Genomic DNA, 21,434 nt, shown 5'->3' on the forward strand with positions numbered 1-21,434 from the left:
CTGCACAACAGGCCTCCGGACCCACCTATGCACCTGAAGCCTACGGCCCTAGTCGAAGTGGCCCACCGGTCCCAAGAAGGTTCCCCAGCGGTCCTGAGCTTGAGTCCACTACAGACCAACCTCTGCTGCACTCCATGACGCCACCTGCAACCTCAACACAAAGAGTCTCCACACTGCGACCAAATAAGACTTTTCCGACCTCCACCCCTGCACCCGCAGCCCCCAGACTTTGGGGAGCTCATCCTATGGTTTCCCTGAGTTCTTCAGCACCCCAACTTACCTCCAGAGCCACCAGTTCCCTTCATCCAGCTTCCTGGTCTGAGCCTGTAGCGTTTGTTCGAAATCTTCTTTCTCCATTTACATGTATTGGCTAATGCCGCTGTGTTGACACTCTGTAACCTGCCATCTCTGTGCTGCTGAGGGTGTGTGTTTAGTGCTGCCTCATGCCCCCCACAGTGCTGGTCTAAACTTCTGAAGATTGACCCCCAACTCTGCATTTACCTACCTTCAACCGCCACCTCTTTGAGTGCCCCCCTGACTCCGTTGATTAACATTGGGCCCCAGTGACCGAATTTGACCTCTGCACCCGGCCACCACAGTGCCGCTGGTGGTGCAGTCTCTACACTTACGTGACCTTTGCTCAGTGTTGATCCTAAAACCCAAAGACTGTCATTGTAAGTTGGGTACTTACCAGTGTAATTTCATTTTTGTTTTCCTCCCATAGGTTAACATTGAACTGTTTGAAATATGCACTTGTATCCACTTTTTATACTACAAAACTGTGATATTTCAAAACCTATTTTACTGCAACAAAGTATCTATGGTTCTAAGTAATAAACGTACAAAAAGCAACATTTTTACAAACAATTGGTCTCAGTTTCAGTCATTGAGTGTGTGTAATAATTTCTTGCCTAAATGTGTACAACAAATGCTTAACACAGCCCTCTGAAAGCCTGACTGCTCACCCACACTACCACAAAAGAGAGCAGTAGTGTTGTCTACTTAAGCCTTTGTAAAGCCCTCCGGGGATGCACTGGACTCTGTGCACACTATACCTTACTTTGGTATAGTATGTACAGAGCCAGCCCCTCCCCCACTCAATCAGGAGTTCTCACCCCAGGGTTCAAGGTGCACAGTTCCAGCAGCCCCCCTCACCCCCCCCCACACACAGTGGAGCTGGGGCGTCCCACACTCCCCCCCGCACCGCGGGTGCTGCTGTGGTTAATGTTACACCATTGATAACAGCGGCTCTGCGTACAGCGCTTTAATTAACACTCCATAGTTCACCAGGACAAAAAAGCTAACCACTCACTAAAAATGAAAATTATGAGAACATCTGTTTGGCAGACATCCCCGTGGTTCCACGACCCGTATTTGAAGGGGAAAGGTGTGGTTTACAGATGTTTCTTTAACTTCATCTGCTCCGCCCCCTTCTTCTGCCTCAAGGACTATCTGAAACGCCGCTTGTTATGACATTCCATGTGTGTTCAGTCCATTGTTGCACTGCGGATGATTACCTCAAGGCCTGCGACCTTTGTATTGTAAAGCAGAGGAGGCGCGAGGAGTGAGGGGCACGCGCATAGGGCACGCACGCACGTTGACTGGAGGGACCAGGCAGGCACCATGACCGTGGCGTTGTTTTCCTCCTTTACTCCGGCCTTTATTGCAATTATATGCATTCTCCTTGCAGTCATAGTGCGAGGCAGCAGGACGCCGGCGTCGAAGGAGGGCAGCGGGCGGAAAACCCCGCGGGAGTCGCGCCCCTGGGTGGACGAGGACCTGCAGGACAGCACTGACCTACATCTGAATGAAGAAGGTGAGGCACTGAAATGACAGCTTTCGATGACCTCCCATTCCCCTTTCGCCGCCTTCCATAGTACTGCCATCTTTTGAAAGACGCAACCCCCTTTTTAGATGTGTTAGTCTGTTTTTGTACTGAGTTTTTAGCTTTTTTTTTCTTGACAGTCATTAGAATGTACCCTGTCGTTAATTTACGCTGTCGTTATTTTAAGTGTATTTATTGGGGAATTCTTTGTGTATTGACCACGTGCTAAACTGCTCAAAAGTCTCACAGGCAAGTACTCCGTTGATTAAATAGACTATTTGACTAGTAATGCCTAATTCATACAAAACCACATTCAGGCGAATGAATAAGGCGGGTATTGCTCTCCCCTGAACCGTTGGTTTAGTGTACACGTCACCGCTTAGGCAAGCGTTACTGTGATGGGTTGTAGAATGCAGCCGTAATTTGGGTTCAGTGGGCTCTGCCTGCCCATTGGCCCGCTGCTGCTGTACTTCTGCTGCAGTAACGATAGCTACTCCTTGTTTCCGCGCCCATCTGGATTTTTTCGAAAACGTGTTTTAAAACTTGTGCACTTTATGTCACGTTCCACTAGAGATCAATGTTTTATAAAGTTCTGCCTGTGATATATTTTACTAGGATCCATCTACATTAGATAAGATCATATTCAGTGTTTGAAGTGGGGTAACAAAACTTGGGGGGAGGGCTCTCTCATAGGGCATAGCCGATGTAATCAAGGGCGTGGCTTAAAAACACAGTAAACTTAAAATCTGTGTTTAGCATAGTGTGCCTCCAGAGTGGTAGTTTACTGCGTCATTGCATCCGGGTATATAATACAACAAGTAACATTACACCTAAAACAAGCCAAGACTATTGGCTTTGTCAATGGCTGTTAGTTGCGTAGGAGAAATAAGCAACAACTTTGGCTTCCTAGTACATCATTTTGAAAATGCTTCAGTTCTGAAATAATGAGACTGTGAAAGAACTACAACGAGGCTCTTTGAAGTTACTTCACAGGCAGTGAAAACGTACAGCTCACAAACATACTTGAAATGTGTGCTGACACCAGACACCAGGAGATTCAATTAAAATTCTGACAAACCAAAAATGCAGGCAAATCATATGCAGTCCTAATTAAATTTCTACATTGTGAAGTTGTTAACTAATTTAGAGTGAAAGGAGTACAAATAGAAATAGAGGGAGATTAGGTGAAAGGCAGAGAACAAGTAAAAATCCTATGCAGCTATAATATAACAAGCATGTTATAAATTTGTCTGAATGTGCCTGTGTTGCAGATTTGCCTCAGGAGAACACAACAGTAGTGTGGGATGCTTCATCCAGTGTCTCTCAAGTGTCTGCTGTCCGTGCAGTTTATGCTAAGGCCTTCTACATGTCACTTTTTGGCACTCTGTTTACTTTGGGTCAGTTCCCCGCCAAGTTCTGCACAGTGTTGACACTTGTTTTGAAGTCCATTTGCAATGTTTTAGTATCCTTTGATCAATCTGAACTAGAAACAAGTTTCCTTTTTTTCAAAAAACAAAATTACACTTTAGGCACCATATGGTATAAGTGTGTCAAGAGTTGAAATCCATAATTATGTGGAAAGTGCCACATCTGATGAAGCTGTGGCACTATTAAAACGACAAGCTCTCATGGTAGCGAATGTTTTGGGTCCATTCAGATGTTCTCTGAGGTAATATGGGGCCTGTTCCTGAGGACTTAGTTGAATATTTACCAGTAAATTAACTGCGTGTTTCTTTGTGTTTATAATAAACACAGAATTCCTCTTCACAGCCATATTTACAGGACACATGGCAGGAGATCCTTTTTCTTAATCAGCCTGAAGAGGTGATTATGTTGAAAATTATGAGTAAGTGGCACAGATAAATATGTGCCCGCCTTTTATTTATTAAAGGGAATATTGCCATTTACAACACAGTCTGGCAAAGTTCCTTAATCTGTCTGATCTGCTGTCACAGTGCAAAATGGATGTTCTGTATGCACCCTTATTGTACCAAATGTGAAATTATGTTTCTGAACTGGGGTTATGTGTCTGAGCGCATGAATTCCACATATTTTGAAGGGGTGGTGTAAGAAGCATCACATGCTTAGATCAGAACAAACTCTGAGTAGCCAACATATTTATGGATTTATGTGCCATGCTATAGTGTGTATATGTTATTAATGCTGGTGAATGTAAGAAAAAAGAGAAATGTTCTCTAATCTGTAGTGGAAAAAAATAAACATGCCACATCATGAGAAATGATTCTGCATAACAGTCAGTGGTGGCTCCTCCGCTAAGGCGGAGGAGCATCGCCCAACTACTAATTGAGCAGTGGAAAATAAAAATAAAATGAAAATGACAAGAAGTTATTATCATTTTATTTTCCTTTACTACTCCGGGCGGGGCGGAGCTGGCTCTCTGCAGAGGGGGCAGGAGTGGTTTGCACTCCCTTTCTACATGCGCATGAAGCTTTGACCGGCCCTCTAGGGCCGGCCAAACACTCATGCATAGTTGGCATGTTCTACATTGGGCTGTGTTGCACAACCCAGTGGAGAACATGCCCAGCCTCCCCAGGCAATGCCTGAGCGGCCAAACAGGCCGCTCAGACCAATCGCAACGCTGCTCCTGCAGGGTCGTGATTGGCTTTGCAGAGTCGGAAGCCCGGGTGCTTCCGGTGCATGCTGCAGGCAGCAGTCGGGAAGAACACGAGAAGATGGAGGAGAGGCGTGCGGCAGATGCGGCCGCAAAGCAGGTACGTTTATTTTGATTTTTTTTCACCCCCTCCTGGCCAACCACCTCTGTTCAGAGAAAGCCGCCACTGATAACAGTATAACTTATCTCCCTTGCTGCACATAGCAACTAAACGTCAAAGCTCTGGATAATGTTGATTTATATCGCTCTTTCTAAAGCAATTTTGCTGTTCTGTAGATCAGTAAATAACGGGTGTTCCTGTTATTCATTTTATGAAACTCAAAAAGAGAACGAGTTGGGGAGACATGGAGGGGTTCAAACTCATGACCCTCAAGAGATGGTTACTTGTTTCAAACATACAGATTGCGTAGACATACATACCTGTGGCTTTTCCTTCTCTATATTATTACTTTGAAGTCCTCTGTAGGAAATGACACCTCCCTTCCCTGAGGGCATGGGTTAGGTAAACACGCCTGGTAAGTGCTCCTGGAATATTTGCATGCAGGATGCTCCTGTTGGCTGCACTGGCAAAGAAGGGAGCAGGATTCACTCATGGGCAGAGAGTGAGAACTCTCTGAAGCAAAGCTAAACAGCTGGGGCCATAATAGGGGCCAAAGAACCAGCACTCCCTCTCCCTAAGTTTGTCTCAGCCAGCCTTGGCTCAGTGCTTATTCTGTAAAATATGAAGCGCCAGGGCTCTGACCAGGAGGCCACTGCAGCTTACACCACCCATCGCCCTTGTCACCGCTGCCAAAACAACTACTGACCATCTCTCTCGCATGTGAATGCGGCAGCTCAGATTATTCCAGGTCCCCAAAGCTAAAGGAATGGCTGGGGAGGCAGGCATTAGTCATTTTTTAATGTATATTGTTTTCCTAAACACTGTTATACTGCTAATCTCTAAATTACATGAGCAGGGCCACCTTGTGGCAGACTGCCCTAAGTGTGGTCTTGACAATTGGGTGCTGGGGCCGAGCACCGGAAACCAATTAAGTGCCGGTGCTCAGCACCGGAAAGCTCCGGCCCAAATTAAGCACTGCCTTGGCTACAGCACATTGGAATTCTGGGGCTTGCAGTATCCCCACAATAGATATGGACTACAAATCCCAACATGCAGCTCTGTGGGGTAAAAGGATTCCTGCGATTCGGACACCGAGTCCCAACACGCTACAGTCAAAGTGTATGAGGGGCTCTTAGGAGGAGACACTCTAGAAAAGTAAAGAAGGGGAGGCCAAGCTCAATATGTAATGTGGGAACCCAAACACAAGAAGTGTCAAAACTTGGCACTGATAAAAAAAACCTCAAGAAAAGAGAAGCGTGCACACCAGCACTTTGAGAAGACTAGGCAAATGTTGTACTCAGTAGCACAGAAAATCAAGAGTTGCAGCTCTGAAACAGCACTCTGAAGAGACCAGAGAGCATGATGACATCACCCACAATGAAATGCAAATCACATCCCCCTGGACTGTACATCACCCCGGACTGGACTCACACAAGCATTTCATGAACTTTTTCAATGTGAATAAAATGCGTTTAATACACAAACGTGTCGATATACTGTGCTGGCCAGGGCTTCTTTCGGGAAATGAAAGGAATGTTGTTTTTCCTTAAATGATGGTTAGAAAGAAATAGAAACGATTAGAGATACACAGTGATATTTAAATAAACTCAAGCGGTAACTGGAATGTGTGTGTGTGTTTGCATTTTGGAGGAAGCCTGGAGCAAGTAATGCGCTCGTGAGTTGTTAGTGATCCGGACCGGTGACCACTTTGTCTCCCCAAGTTCTGTGGGGATGCTGCATTCCTCAGTCTGTAACGTGTGCTCTTGGGCTTACGGCCTCCACATGAGTTCATGTCCAGAGCGCTTCCCCATCAGATAGAATTATGGTGTTTTAACTCAGTATGTGACGAGATAAGATTACGATACTCCAGCGTGGCCCAAAATACTCATTCCTAATAACACGCCGCTGCACGATGCACTGCATACCTTTCCACAGCCCAAGACTGCAACATCCGACCCATCTATATGTGGGTCGAGAGATGTAGAAATACGCACACCACATTACACACAGTACAATTAGGACCGGACTAGAGATATACCGCCTTGAAAAAGCCCCAGGCCTGCGCACCACAGGGGGTGAAACACGTTGGCTGTACTATCTTGCTCTTCACTTGGATTACAAAGTCAAGTTTATTGATCCAAGTCGTTTTGGTAGGCCAAAGACTTGTGACCTATTCATATTTCTATCCGTTAGGATTAACCACCAAATCCCGTTACCAGCTCTGTCCACCAACCAAATCCATGTTCCTTCTTTAATGGGTTAGGGGTCTCCCATTCTGGACATCTGGCTACTAGTGAACTATCCCATTTTAAGAGGACAGACACCTCCAGGGCTTTCAACCCCTTCCATTTATTGCACTAGTTTCATCAAATCTAAGATAGACTGGTGGGTCAGATTTTCCCATATGGTTTTCCCATCAATATTAGCAAGCTGAAATTTTCAGAACGCTAAAAGGGGCACTCATAAAACATATGTTTAAAAAAGATGGTCCCGCAATGCACTAAAATTATAGACTGATAAGTCTGACAGACGTTGGCTTTAAAAAATTTTCTCCAACACAACACTTCATTATCTGAAAGATTGGGCAGAGGGTCGATGTACTTCCAGTGGAGCAAGGAGGCTTTAAAGAAGAGTCTGCTTTAAACCATTGCTTTAGATTATAGTCCCTAGCCCAGAAGTCCATAGCGTTAAGAGCTAATCTTTATCTGCTGTTTGTTGTCTCTCAGATTGCCTTTGACCTAGAAAAATCAACATTTTCAATGGCAAATACTAATAACATTGGACATCTCAAACATTTACTGGCTATTTTGGAGCATTTGTATGCAAGAATTTGGGCTGGAGTTAAAATTGATAGCGAGGGAATACTATCAAAGATAATTCCCAATAAAAATGGGTTGCAGCAGTACCATTGTTTGACCCCAATTCTTTTTGCCCTTTTTTCTTTTGAGCAAATCTGCCCTTTGTTTTATTAACCCCCCCTTCTTTTAGTCCAAATATGGGTGTAAATTTTGTACCAAGACTTATTAATGCAAATGATTTACTTATAATACATGGGATTCTGTAACCCCTGTCATTAATTTCTTTATAATCGGCGACTAGTGAGGCACTCAGTCCTCGATTATAAAGAAAAGACATCAGAACTAGGCTATTATAAGTTATGACAGTTGGGTTCTGGCGTTACAATTCCTGCTGCCAAAGCCAGCAGCCAAGGTGAAAGGCAGGTCAGGTCATGGAGCATTAATTAAAGAAACTGTTTAAAGCAGCAAACAGAATGTTGTCTTTCTTTCTTCTCAGGAGAGGTCCGTGCAGGTAAGCGCGGTGGGGCGGGGGGACTGGACAGATGACAATGAGGGAAAATTAAATAAATAATTATTTTTCCCTCGTCGTTGTCTTTTGAGTCCTCCTACCCTGCCCCACCGATCCTACCTGCACGGGCAGCTCCTGTTTCTTCTGCTCTATTTTAGTAGCTTACTATGACAAGCAGAGAGAATATGTTTAATTTTTGCACTCCTTAGATTGATAAAAGCTAGAATCTTTCTGCATGTTTCTACACGTTCGAAGCTACCGCAGCTTTTTCTTAAAAATGTAAACTGACTTGTATCGAACTGTCTCTAATATCTGTTTGCAACAAATTTCTAACAGGTTTTTGATCTGTTTAATTTTGCACTACTTTTATTTTTATTCTTCATCTTTGCAAAACATGTTCTCTCTTTCATATGAAAGAGCTATGCACCAAGGTTTTAAGTAGTTTTTGAGAAAGATGATGGTGTGACTATGTATTATATGGGTTAAAATTCCCCCGGGCACACAAGAAAAGGATATCGCGGGGCGTGGCCAAGAGCATGGCGGACTAGATGTGTCCGACCGGAGCTCCGATGGCCAAACACTGATCCTGTGATAAATTCTGGTCTCTCTATGTGATCCTGTACCGCAAAGTCACGGACCGAGTAGCAGAACCTGACCCGAGTGCTCCGGTGAGGCGTACTGGGAGCAATATAACCCGTGGAGTCTTAAATCAGCAGAAGTTGGGCGGACCCGGCCAAGGACAAAATGGAGACGGACTGAGCTCCGAGAGACGGAGACTCTATCCCCGGAGCGGCTTGGAAGCGGAGACGCGCGAAGAAGTGCCTCCAAGGGATACTATAGGGAGCGGAGCCTAGAGGAATCCCCTGCTGCCCTCCGCGGCTGAAATCTCTGACTGCGTGGCTGTCGACTCTGCCGCGGACTGTCCCCGACTGCATGAGGGGTGGGCTGCGAGGCTGAGGAGACCCGGACCGGCAGCGGATCGAACCCTCCCCCCTGAAGAGGCTGGGATCGGATTGCTGAGACCGGGGGTGCGGCGAATGGCACCGGGCCACAGAGCAGGCCACGCCAGTACTGAGAGGTGCTCAGCAGTGAGGTGTGGACGAGCGACGGCCTTGGACTTGGCCACGCGGCCTGTCAGTGCGGTCGGTGCCGGAGGGGTCGCGGTCAGAGACAGCAAAGCATTGGCGTGGGGAGAGGTAAGGGGGTGCTCCGTGAGGGGAAGAATGGGTGCCCCGAGTGGCAGTGGGGGCCCACCCCCTCCCTCTTCCCCCGGGTTGGACACCGAGCAGTGCGGTGAAAGGGGCCTTGTGCCCTATTGGGAGAGCCCCGCATAGGCAGCGACTCCCCAGGTATGGACCATCGGAGCAGGGGAAGTCAGGAAGGCTGCGCAATGAGTAAGGCCTGACGCCGGAATAACGGACTATAACTGGCAGGAAAGAGGGTTTCAGTGCCTTAGAAACAAGGCCCACAGCAATACGACGGGGACCTCTTTCTTCAGCAGGCAACAAGTGGGCACCAGGGGCCCCTTTCCCCTCCAGGACTGCTGCTGGGGGTGACACGAATCACTAATAGGCCACTGTCAAATGGAACCGATCACGGGGACGCTGGAAGATACCCATTTAATGGCTAAAGCGAAATATAGGGGGGATACATAACACACATCAGTACAGCTTTGTAAGGACCATCTCGGATTGGCCCAGCAGTGGGGAACATATACAACACGGTGAAGGATAACACTTGAACAGTCCGCGCGGAGCGAGGAAGAGACGTGAGACCACGACAGTGCGACCTGGTGCAGTGCTGACGCGGTGAGTGATACATTGGCACGTGTGGAAGGCACGGGGCTTGAAGACAGTAAGTAGCGCTGCACGAAGAAAGGAAGGACCCATCTACCCACCCAGGACTAATCGCACCGCCACGATCCTTGTGCAGACATGTGGGGGTGAACCCGAATCACAGTGGAATCGGGGATCCGATGTGGATCATACTGCGATTGGACTCTACCTTCCCCCGCTAGCTGGTTTGAAGACCGGACTAGGGAACAGTCCACATATTACGTCTCCACTCCATGGGCACCTTGGTGGAGAGGGTGAGGGACGCAGGTGGACTGTAAAGTTTGAAGCCCTGGAGATTTATAGTGGCTACTGCCGGTTGCCCCACCCGAGTGCTGATCATCAATGGCGCGAGATAAAGACCCCAAAACACAGAAGTAGGGAAAGATGGACAAATTTACTAAACAACTGCTGGTGCTGAACCCCACCGGGTCAGGCTCGGCCGACCCCCCGACAACACGGTCCTCCTTCAGGCAATTCAGTCCTCCAGAGAGGTGCTCGAAGGCAAGATCGGCGAGATTAAAATCGATGTTAACTTACTACGTCAAGATCTCCGCAATGTTTCCGAACAAGTCACGCAAGCAGAACGACGTATCTCAGAAGTCGAAGATGTTACACACACGCTACGGGGCGCGGTCACGGCCCTGATGACAACCCTGAAAGAGGTCCTCTGGAGAGTTGATGACACGGAAAATCGAGCACGACAAAACAACCTGCGCTTTCTCAGATTTCCGGAGGCAATTGAAGGGGCAGATGCGGGTACTTACCTACGTAAACGGTTGTTGGACACATTCCCTGATACCCATTTTTCACCTTGCTTCATCATTGAGAGGGCACACAGAATACTGGGAGTCAGGCTGCCGCCCGGAGCACCGCCGCGGCCGCTGATTGCCAGGTTTCTTAACTATCAGGACAGGGACACCATTCTCAGGGTGTTCTGACAGAAAGGAGAAATTCGTATAGATAATGCAAGGATCATGGTATTCCCGGGCTACTCTCGAGAAGTTCAAAAGCAACGTAAAACATTTGACTCTGTGAAGGACAAATTGCGACAGTTGCAAATTACATATATGCTCCTCTTTCCGGCTAAACTTAAGGTGATTTTTCAAAGTAAGACCCTGTTTTTCAGCACCCCAGAGGAGGCCTGGCACTGGCTGGAGGAGCACCCCCTACCAAGAGCACCTCATGATGGGCTGCAGTGATCCGGGAAGGCCCATTCACTGAACATTAACGCCTTTAGATCACAAAATCGTGCACGGAGAAACAAAGAAACTGCACCAAATATGGCACTCAGACCGACACCATACTGGAGCAGGAGAGTGGCAGAGGCTGCACCACGAGCATCGGACTCGGAGGGTGTCCCACGTTTGGGCAGCCACCGGGAACTGGAGACACCTGAAGACCTTGCCGCTCACCGCTCGGCGGATTGCACTGATCAGGGCATCACCACGGACTCAGAAGAAGAGAACCCCTTGATGCACAACATCAAACTCCTGGAGTGCAAGAGCGGGAACAACAGTGAAACTGGAAAAGACACTCAGACACCATCCGTGAACAATGATGCTGATGAGTAAAGAATGGCCTGAAGAGCACCAAGAGTAGTGGACCAGGAAAACACATCGCACGCCACCCCGCGTGTTCTGCCTCGAGTTTTTGTATTTGTTCTTCTCTCCCCTCTGTCGTTTTTTCTCCCTCATCCGTTCCCCTCTGAGCTTTTTGGTCCCCTTCTCACCTTCCCCCCTCCCCTTCCCCTTCCCTCTCCCCCTTCCCCCATCTCCCCCCCCTTTTTTTTCTTCTTTTCTTACCTATTTCATATTCGTTAGGCAGATTCAGAAGTAGTCAGTTTGAGACCCAGCCTCTAGGACTGCATTATTGGGGTATGGGGGCTTATGGGAGGGGACTAAAGGGACCGAGCAAAGTTTGAGACACTGGGTTTGGGAGGGTGGGCGATAGACCTCGCCAATATGATCACAACGCAGTTGGTCCTGTTGACCCTAGGGGTAGTCAGATTGATGTTGGGGGATTGTGGGGGGGACTGGGAAGTTGGGGGTTTGTTAAAGTGACATGGAAAAACAGTGAGACAGCAGACACATATGGATTGCGGAGGCCACAGCGGTGGAGTGAGGGAGATGGGCCAGATGACAGGCTGAACACTACACACCATATAGATGTCTATGCCTGATCAAGGACAATACTCTGTCCTTTCATGGAATGTGAATGGGATGGGCAATAAGATCAAGAGAGGGCTAGTGGCCGCGTATTTTAAGAGACTGAAACCTGATGTCATCCTCTTACAGGAGACTCACTTAAAGGGTACTCAATGTGGCTTCCTGGGCAGAGGCGCGTATAAAACACTATCACATGCCGAGTTCTCCACCGGAGCATGAGGCGTAGCAATAATAATTAGAAAAAGTCCACCCTTCTGCCTAGAAGGCACCTGGACAGATCCAAATGGTACCTATGTTGCGGTTAAGTGAGTTTCGAACAGACGACATATCACCTTTATTAGTATATATGCACCACCTAGGCTCCAACTTCAAACACTAGATAAGCTCGCAGCAATTCTGTTGGAGGCTGGCTCTGACACGCATATTATTGGGGGCGATTTCAATGACGTGATGGACCCCACGATTGACTGCACAACTGTCACGATGAGAGATCCCAAAGAGACACCGCTGAAACGGTTCACAGACACACTAGCACTCATGGACCTGTGGCGCACGCAAATACCCCAGACCAAGGCTTATTGTTTTTACTCAGGGACCCATAAAGCCTTTTCGAGAATAGATTACCTATTTGCTCCGGCCGAGGACCTAGGGGAGATATATGAAGTGGAGTTTCTGGCAAGAGGCCTCTCGGATCACTCACCCCTGTGGCTCACAGTAGGCGCCCGTACACAATGCCGAAATAGGGAATGGAAACTTAATGCTTGGGATTTAAAAGATATGCAGATTGCGAAGGAACTTAGGACAGATACAGAGCTTTATTTTAAAGAAAACGTAGGGACGGTAGATTCAGCTGTCACACTAAGGGAGGCGTACAAACCCGTACTCCGGGATAGGGCACAAAACATCAGAGCCCATAAAAAACGGAAGGACGAAGAGGAGATCACTGGAATTGAGTCCCGACTACTGCAGCTCGAAGCGCGAGCGAATACAGGCAATGACCCCTCCTTGTTACGTAGTATACAACTTCTTAGACAGGAATATCTCGCGCTAGCCAGAAAAGATGCGCAACATGCAATACAAGCATTGCACAGGAGACTGTACGATACGGGAGATAAGACAGGCAGGCTGCTTGCATGGCTCAGCAAAAAAGAGCTAGATAGTAGATGGGTAACCCAGATACAGGACGAGGATGGACAGATTCACGTTACCCCAGTTGCAATAGCTAACGGTTTTGCAGACTATTATGAGGCTTTTTATACGCCACAAGCCCTGGCTGAAACTGCGCAAATACAGGAATATCTACGGGGGATACAGCTCCACAGGCTCGAAGATTCGGAATCACAGTACTTAGACAGTAAGATTACAAAAGAAGAGATTAAGATGGCCATCGGTCAGTTAAAAACTGGGAAAGTTCCTGGGCCAAACGGGCTTCCCTGGAATTCTTTAAGCAACATGCGACGCTCTTCTGCCCGCACCTCCTCCAACTCTATTTGGAGGCGCACGAAGTAGGGAGCCTCCCTAGGGACCTGCGGACTGCCACAATAGCAGTAATCCCTAAGAAAGACCGACCCCCAGAGCGGTGAGGCTCGTATCGACCTATCTCATTGATTAATCTGGAGACCAAAATACTAGCCAGGATATTAGCAAATAGGCTCACAGTGGTGATCTTCGGTCTCATTCATAGAGACCAGTCAGGTTTTATGCACAAAAGGTCGACAAGGCTTAACCTGAGATGGTTGCATAATTGGCTGGAAGTGGTGAACAAGAGGGATGATCCACATCTCGTCCTGTCCCTTGATGCCGAAAAGGTATTTGACACGGTACACTGGCCATTTCTCATGTCCGCATTAGAGGAATTTGGCTTCGGACCGGTGTTCCAGCAATGGATCGCAGTACTATATGACAGACCCATGGCAAATGTCAGAGTCAACGGGGTGCTATCACGGGAGTTTCCCATAGGTAGGGGTACTCACCAGGGCTGTCCTCTATCCCCTCTAATCTTCGCTGTGATACTGGAACCACTCGCGTGTGTGATCCGAACACACCCCGATATAACAGGTTTTCAGACAGAGGGTACGACAGGGCACGCTGAACGAATATCCTTATATGCGGACGATATATTAATGTATGTGACAAACCCGGAAGGAACGCACCCAAGCATTGTGGGGAGTTGCGAAGCATATGGCGCACATGCAGGCTTCAAGATTAACTGGGGGATATCCTATCTATATCCGGCAGATGAGAGTGATGGTTACACCATAGGCCCAAGCCAGCTCCAGATGACCCGAGAGGGCATTAAATATCTAGGTATCTATGTAACAATGAATACGAAATTAGCGCTGGATCATAATCTGTACAGGGTGCTTGGGAAGTTTCGCGAGGATGTGGAGAGATGGAGGTCCCTGCCACTGACTCTATTGGGCAGGGCAGCCTTGTACAAAATGATAGTGCTCCCCAAATTTCTTTACGTGTTACAAAACACTTATCAATTAATACCAGTGGAAGTGTTTAATAGGATTGATGACGCACTGCAGACATTCCTTTGGGATGGACGGCCGCCGAGGGTTGCACTGGAGACACTGCAGCGTAATCAATATGATGGCAGCATTTCCCTGCTGGATCTTAGAGCGTATTACTGGGCAGCCCATTTAATAATTGTGAATGAATGGGAACATGCAGAGAGAGATCATCCCACGTATGCTCTAGAGCGTACACAGTTCATTAAATACCCATATACGCACTATACATATGGGGGGAGAGGGGTTACGCAACTCCTTACAGCGACACAGATCGTTCTGGCAGCATGGAAACAAGCAGAAAGACAGATGAAATGGGGTAGCCGAGTCCCTAGGGAGACCCAGCTATGGGTGGGTAATTGCATGCCAGAAATTAAGAAGCTTCGTGGTTTTAGAAAATGGGACCTGTTGGGCATTTCACTACTTAAAGACATAATGTGCCGCAAAGAGCTGGTCACTGTTACACGTCTTCAGACCGAATATGACATGAACACAACCCAATACTACAAGTACTTACAGTTGACACATGCCTGGCGGGCACAGGGCCTAGACACTGATGACATCCCCGAATATGCACCCTTAGAGGGACGACTCTTGATGGGGGAAATAGTGGAAAAAGCGGTCTCTTGGACATATAGAACAATAATAAACAATAAGCCAGATACACTGCTGAAATTGCGAATGAAATGGGAATCAGAGCTGGGGGAGATAGATGATTTGGATTGGGAAATGGCACTGATGCATCCTCGAGAAGTAGCCATCCGTTCGCGCCTCAGGCTGATTCAATACAAATACTTGCATAGGGAATTCTACGACAGAATGTGACTGCACCGTATAGGGAGGGCAGAAACGTCCACCTGTTTGCGTTGTTTAGGGTTAGAGGGTACATTTTATCATATGTGTGGGAGTGTTCTAAGATTCATAGGTACTGGATGACTCTGATGGGGGAGATGGAGGATATCCTGGGGGAAACGATTCCACTTAGCACCTTGTTTGTTCTACTGGGAATCTCCACGGACATTGACCTCCCTATACCTAAGTTGGTCTTACTGCAGTTAGGTTGGTGGTCGCGAAACGAGACATAGCTAGGGCGCGGGGGCCGCAGCGATTCCATCTCTTGTTGAGTGGAGAAAGAGCATGGACATGTATATGCTAGGAGAGAAGACGACCTATAAAGCACGGGGCTGCCCTAAAAAGTTTTGGAAAATATGGAAGCCTTGACTTGCACACTATGGGCTCTCGCTCTCTCATTCACAATGATTTTATATGGTTGGTCATATGGTTGGAAGGGGAAGATGGGGCCCACAATAATGATCTGGTACATAATACTATTGTTTGACTCTCCTTTACTGCTGATTAGATACGCAGCTGCTGTCTACTTGAACATGTTCACATACTCTATTGATAACCATTGTTACTGTCTTGCAATCAGAAAAATGTCAATAAAAGTATATAATTAAAAAAAAGAAAAGGATATCGCAGGTCACCTGAGAGTTCCATAACCTTATCCAGGAACTAGGCCTTCAGCCTCATTCCTCTATATGTTTATGGAAATCCTCGGTGACTTGCAATATCCTTGTAAAGTATTGCAGGGGGTACTTTATCCCTTATATAATGGATATGATCCAGATAGGCACACAGAGGAAACTATAAAGTTTTCCAATTACTATGAGCACAGGAAGCTGATAATTACATGGAAAAGACAAAAAGCTGATGTTTCGGTCAAGACCTTACTCCTTTTTATTATTTTATGTAGTTAAAACAAATGTTTAGTTATTTGGTTCCATAAGAGTCTTAAATGGAAAGAAATACTCCCGTAATACAACCTCAAGTTCTTGTACGAGGCAGAGACTCTTTGTTTGAATGGCAGATATTAACAGGACCATATAGAAGAGGAATATGTAAAATATCTGCTGAGGCTTCTGAAACATCTGCAAATCTAATAGCCTGGTCTTATATAGTGTGGTTCTATATTTTGCCGTTTTGGGTAAGGCTTTGCAATTTGCATCAATGCAAAATTGCAATCTGTGTAGAGAGGAAATTATAAAAAGTGAGGTAAAATGGGTTCGAAATATAAGAAAGGTTCTAAACAGGATATGTAGTGTCCTTGCCGTAAATCTACATAGCCCCAAATTAACACGAACCCTATCAAAGGTAAAGGTCCTGATAAAATTTGGCTCAAGTTTGATGTATTCCTATTTAATTGATAAACTCTCAACCTCATTTTCAAGAGAGTCGTGGCAAGGACTTTATGTTTATCCTTATATTGACAGTTTGCCGAGCTCAGAGATGAGACTAGCACTTCTGAAATTTAGAATAGGGGTAACTCTCCCAGAAATGATTCATGCTATCCAGGCAACTCTATTTGTGAGACGAAAGCTAAATGCAATATAGCACAGATATGGTTAGATTGGTTACTTCCAAGGCAGATAAGAAGGATAATCCTGAAGCCAATTTTAACTAAATATGGTACAAGAATGAGATCAGATGCTGTTAAATGTTTATTCCAGATTCAGCTTTTAGATGTAATTTGCGCTGTGGGGAGGTATTAAGTTACAACAAAAAATATTTGAGATGATGTTGAATGTGATTTTATGATTTTATTAGTTAGATTTAGGTATGCAGTTTTGTAAGTTGCTGGTGTGATTTTAAACACCATGCTCTTAATAAACTAAAGTTGATGTGCCGTTGTTGATCTACACTAAATTATTGCTGATGAGCAGGAGTAACGCGACTGTGTTTTGCAAAGTACAGGAACTTTGCCAGATACTGCATATCAAGGTATGTTTGCAGTTGCATGGCCTACAGGCAGATGTAATACCAAAGGGGTGTAATTGCTGATACAATCCTCACTCAGCAAAGTGATGCTAAGAGAAAAAGATACTCAGGAAAAGTGAGAGAAAATATACTTAAGGGAGATCCCTGAACTTGATTGAAATGTGCGAACCTTAATGAAGCCCCAGTACTTTTCCACAAAATGTACCTGCTTCTGCTGCACTGCTGGTGATGTGCATTTAAATCCCCCAAAGTACACACCTTAGGTCTACAGAATAGGTTTTAATGTCCTTGGATAAACATCTTGACAGCTCCACTTTGGCTTACTGAGATGGAAAGAGACTGAATACCGCTTGAGAACAGTTATGGGTGATCAACAGTGCAAGGCATTCTGAGGCTTTGAAGGGCAGCTCAATGACACTCGAAACAGACATGTGAAAACATTAAATAATTATGAATGCTTCGAAAGAAGTCTTGCGTGCATTATCCTGAGTGTCCACTTCTCTCTTGAGAGGTATTCGCTTGATCTGATGCCAATTTAAGAATTCTTTTTTTGTTAAATGCTTTTCAGCATCAGGAATGTAGAAACTGAAGACTTGGGTAAATGGTGGATGGATTCAACAGTAAAATCAGAGAGTAACGTTCCGTTTGGTACTATTAATGAATCCATACTTATCGCGCCCTCCATTTTGGAACTGTGTGAGTGATGACCATCAATGTACTCGGAACAATACAGTGTTCTTTAAAAATACCCTATAAAGCACCCACTTGAAAACACTGTTTAGAAAACCTTCCCTTTCAAATTCAGTTCCTAATCAGCGGCCAAACTTTTATATCGGTCTGATTGAAACTGAGTTTTAGCGCAAACTGGGCTTTTCAACAAGCTACTGATGTAAAAACACCTGCACAAATGTTTGTGGTGCGACCGGTAGGTTTCCTGTATGGTGAGGTTATTTGTACCTTTGCCCTGAATGCCTAACTCCATGTGATACTGGTATCCCTATTTTCATGTTGGCACTGGTGTCATGCTAATATGGTGTGTGTGCAGAGGCGTGGCCTGTACATGATAATGCAAGGACCAAGGCATGTCTTGTGACTAGGAGGGTGCACCAAGCATACCTTCATAGAGAAAGTGGACTATTGTTCCTTTCCTGGTGGCAGCACACAGTGTTTTGTGATTTATAGTTTAACCAGACCATTTACTTTGTGTCAGTGTGTGTTGTCTCCTGACACCTCTCATATACTGTTCTGCTGTTATGTGAAGCCTAGAGCCTTTCACTGCTATCCGGTTGCATGTCAAGTGCATGGCTGTGTACAGTGAGCATGTGATACCTGTATGGTAGAAAAACTATATGTGTGTGAGTCTGAGTACTGAAGCCAGATGGGTCCTTTTGGATGCCATTGGTTTAGAATAGCACCAGAAGAAGGAGCTAGATAGCTTCCCCAAACAATGGAAATGTATTGCTTGAATACCTGTAGATGTAAGGTGGTGATCCAGGCACTAGCTGCAGATTAGTTCTTCCTCAGCACCGCAATTTGATTGATGGTAGGAATGAGGAGGGGGCCATGATATCTGTTGTACAAGGTAAGAAAGTTGCTAGGCCTGCCCCTTTTTCTGTCCCTAATTACAGCTTCAAGAAGGCTGATGTGCAGAGAGCTCACACGTTGTGCCTCTGTTTTGGGCAACCCTGCCTTGATGCCAGACCCATTAGTACCTGCTGTGAGAAACATTATTTTACACAAAGGCAATGTCTGGAGAGCATCCTGGAAATGACATTTGAAAAGGAACCAATCCAAACGGGTTTTGCAGCATGAGTTCTTAGCTCTTCATGACCAGGAAGCTAGTATTACACAGAGACCTGAAAGACTAACGTGTGACCAGGGCTTGACTGAGTATGCCTGACAGCCAGTCTCCCAGAGGCAAAGGGACATCACCTGAAATCTGCACTTTCTGCTGGAGGTACTGAGGCCTGCCTGGTGCCTGGAAGACTGCCTGCTTGCTGAGAGAGGGAAGGAGCCTGGCTGGCCCTTCACTTAAAGATTCTGTTAAGGCGAAGATGTCCAGCATGTTCGGGGTGTGAGGAACCCCCAAGGAAAGAGGATTATCTCTCAGGGTGCGAAGCGAGGAGCAACCCATGCTCCCAATCTGTCTCTGTGGTTCCTAGTGAGAACTGCCACTGATGGAGGAAGAGACCACATTGCTGCCAAGGTCTAGAAAGTCTGCATCTGCCAAGGACACATCAACGCTGATCAATCAGCCGGGTGGGAGATGAAACTACCTTCCCATAGCATAAGTCTGCATTCGGCCAGTGGAGAGCTGCAACTGCCAACAATTCAGTGACTTCTACACTAAGATCCACTAAGCTGCATTCTTCTGGCAAATCTTGTTCAGTAGGCAAGCCACTGAGCATGCCAAAAGCATGGGCAGCACCCAACCTTCTTTCACGACTGCAGCAGAACCAACAAGGGGGTAATGTGGTTTGATTAGGGAGACAGCAACGTTTGCTTAAGACTTGAGCCTGAACTAGAGACTTTTGTGGCCACATCATAACAAGGCTAAGAACAAGTAGCTGATTGGGCATATCTACCTGTGGGGTCAGCATAAGCTGATCTGCACCTGTCCCTAATTCATGCCTCTGCCCCAAAATATTTGGGGAGTACATCTGATTTGGTCACCTAGACAACAGAGAGTAGTGAACAGCGGGATGTTACGTCTCATGGCACAGCATAACTAGTTGCACCACCATGTATTTTCTTATTGTAGATTAGTTCTGCTGTGTGATTAAAAGTACTTTTTTTTACACAGAGACCAGTACTAATCTGTACCTTAAGTTATTGTGTCTATTGGCTGGCTGTTGGGTTCTGCGCTCTTGCCCCCCCGCTCCTTCTCTGAGAATCCAACAACTGCTTGCCACGCTGAGACTCAAGTACAGAAAGGTTTGCACTTGACCCGGTTTGCAGAGCTATTGTAGGACAGGCCCCAGCACAGCAGCAGTAAACGACCTCAACCACCACAGTTGTGGCTCAGTATATCCTGTCTGCTCCGTGGCATCCCCAACAGGGCCTGCCAGTTTGCTTCAAAAACATTTAAATGAATTAAACATTTCATGACTAAATGTACCATTGCCATGCGAGAGAAGTTATGCATGTTTTATTATATACCTAGGGCCATATGTATCATTCCAAATTGCGATCGCAAACGCCGAAATTCGCAGAATTTCGACATTTGCGAGCGCAATTGGACTCAGTGGTATGTAGTAAAGAAGAACTGCCTCGCAAAATAAGGTATCGCAAAATTTGCGATTCCATATTTTGCAATTTCATTTAAGGAATCCCAATTTGCTATTTCTTAAATGCAATGTAAGAAGCACAGAAAAAGTGCAAAATGGCCTTAAGGAATCGCAAATTACCACCAACTTCAAGTTGGTGGTAATTTGCGATTTCTCTGAAAAATGCACTTTATTGCATTTTTCAAAGTGCCATGTGGCACACATACATGCCCTTAGAGCATGTATGTGTGACACATGTGCACACATGCACATTTCAGGGGTGCAGCAGGGTGTCCTTTTGACACCTGGCACCCTGGAAATTGCATTCTCAATCTGCGATTCTCTAATTGAAGAATCGCAAATTGAGAATGTCTTCCCATTCATTGCCCACAGGAATGAATGGGGAGGTATTCCTTAATTGCGAATCGCAATTTGCAATTCGCAATTAAGGAATATGTAGGATTCGCAAAATTAATTGCAAATCCTACATACATAGCGTTTTGCGATTCTCAAATAGCGATTCGCAAAAAATCGCTATTTGAGGTTCGCAAAAGAACATTGTGATACATATGGCCCCTAGTTATTCAGTTTTCCATTTATAGAAAAATAGGTTTAAATTCAGCCTGTACTGCCAATATTCAGAAAAGACTGGACACAGAAAAACATCCATCCTGGATTACACTGAAGAACTCTGATCATACTTTAAGATTTGTATTTGACTTCATTCAGGTGGAATGGGCACAATGTCTATGTCATGAGCAGATCCTGGAATTGAATATGAAGGGTTAATGAGTTGCTTTTGCAAAGTAGAACACGTGTTGCAATATCATCAATTTGTGAAAAACCCTACAGAAGCGTTGTTATCTCGCGGTCACCTAGACCTTCAATTCAAAATTTAAAGATAAGAGAAGCTTTGAACAAGAGCAAACAGGTTGAAAGTGGGTCACTAGGCAGTGTTCGACCGTAAATTAAACTGTGAATATAACTAGAATACCGAACGCTAGGCAACTT

The 21,434-nt window shown here is 45.9% G+C and overlaps 1 protein-coding gene across 1 annotated transcript in view; it reads left to right on the forward strand.

The window, feature by feature from the left end:
* The first annotated feature begins 1,469 nt into the window (after positions 1-1,469).
* IYD (iodotyrosine deiodinase) overlaps positions 1,470-21,434 on the forward strand; it is a 303,802-nt gene continuing 283,837 nt past the window's right edge. The window contains exon 1 of the mRNA XM_085612483.1: positions 1,470-1,816. Within this exon, the coding sequence (XP_085468609.1) occupies positions 1,624-1,816 (193 nt within the window). The 5' untranslated portion in view covers positions 1,470-1,623. The remainder of the gene's footprint in view (positions 1,817-21,434) is intronic.

The sequence above is a fragment of the Triturus cristatus genome, chromosome 6 (genome assembly GCF_964204655.1).
Source record: "Triturus cristatus chromosome 6, aTriCri1.1, whole genome shotgun sequence".
In the NCBI taxonomy this organism is placed as follows: domain Eukaryota; kingdom Metazoa; phylum Chordata; class Amphibia; order Caudata; family Salamandridae; genus Triturus; species Triturus cristatus.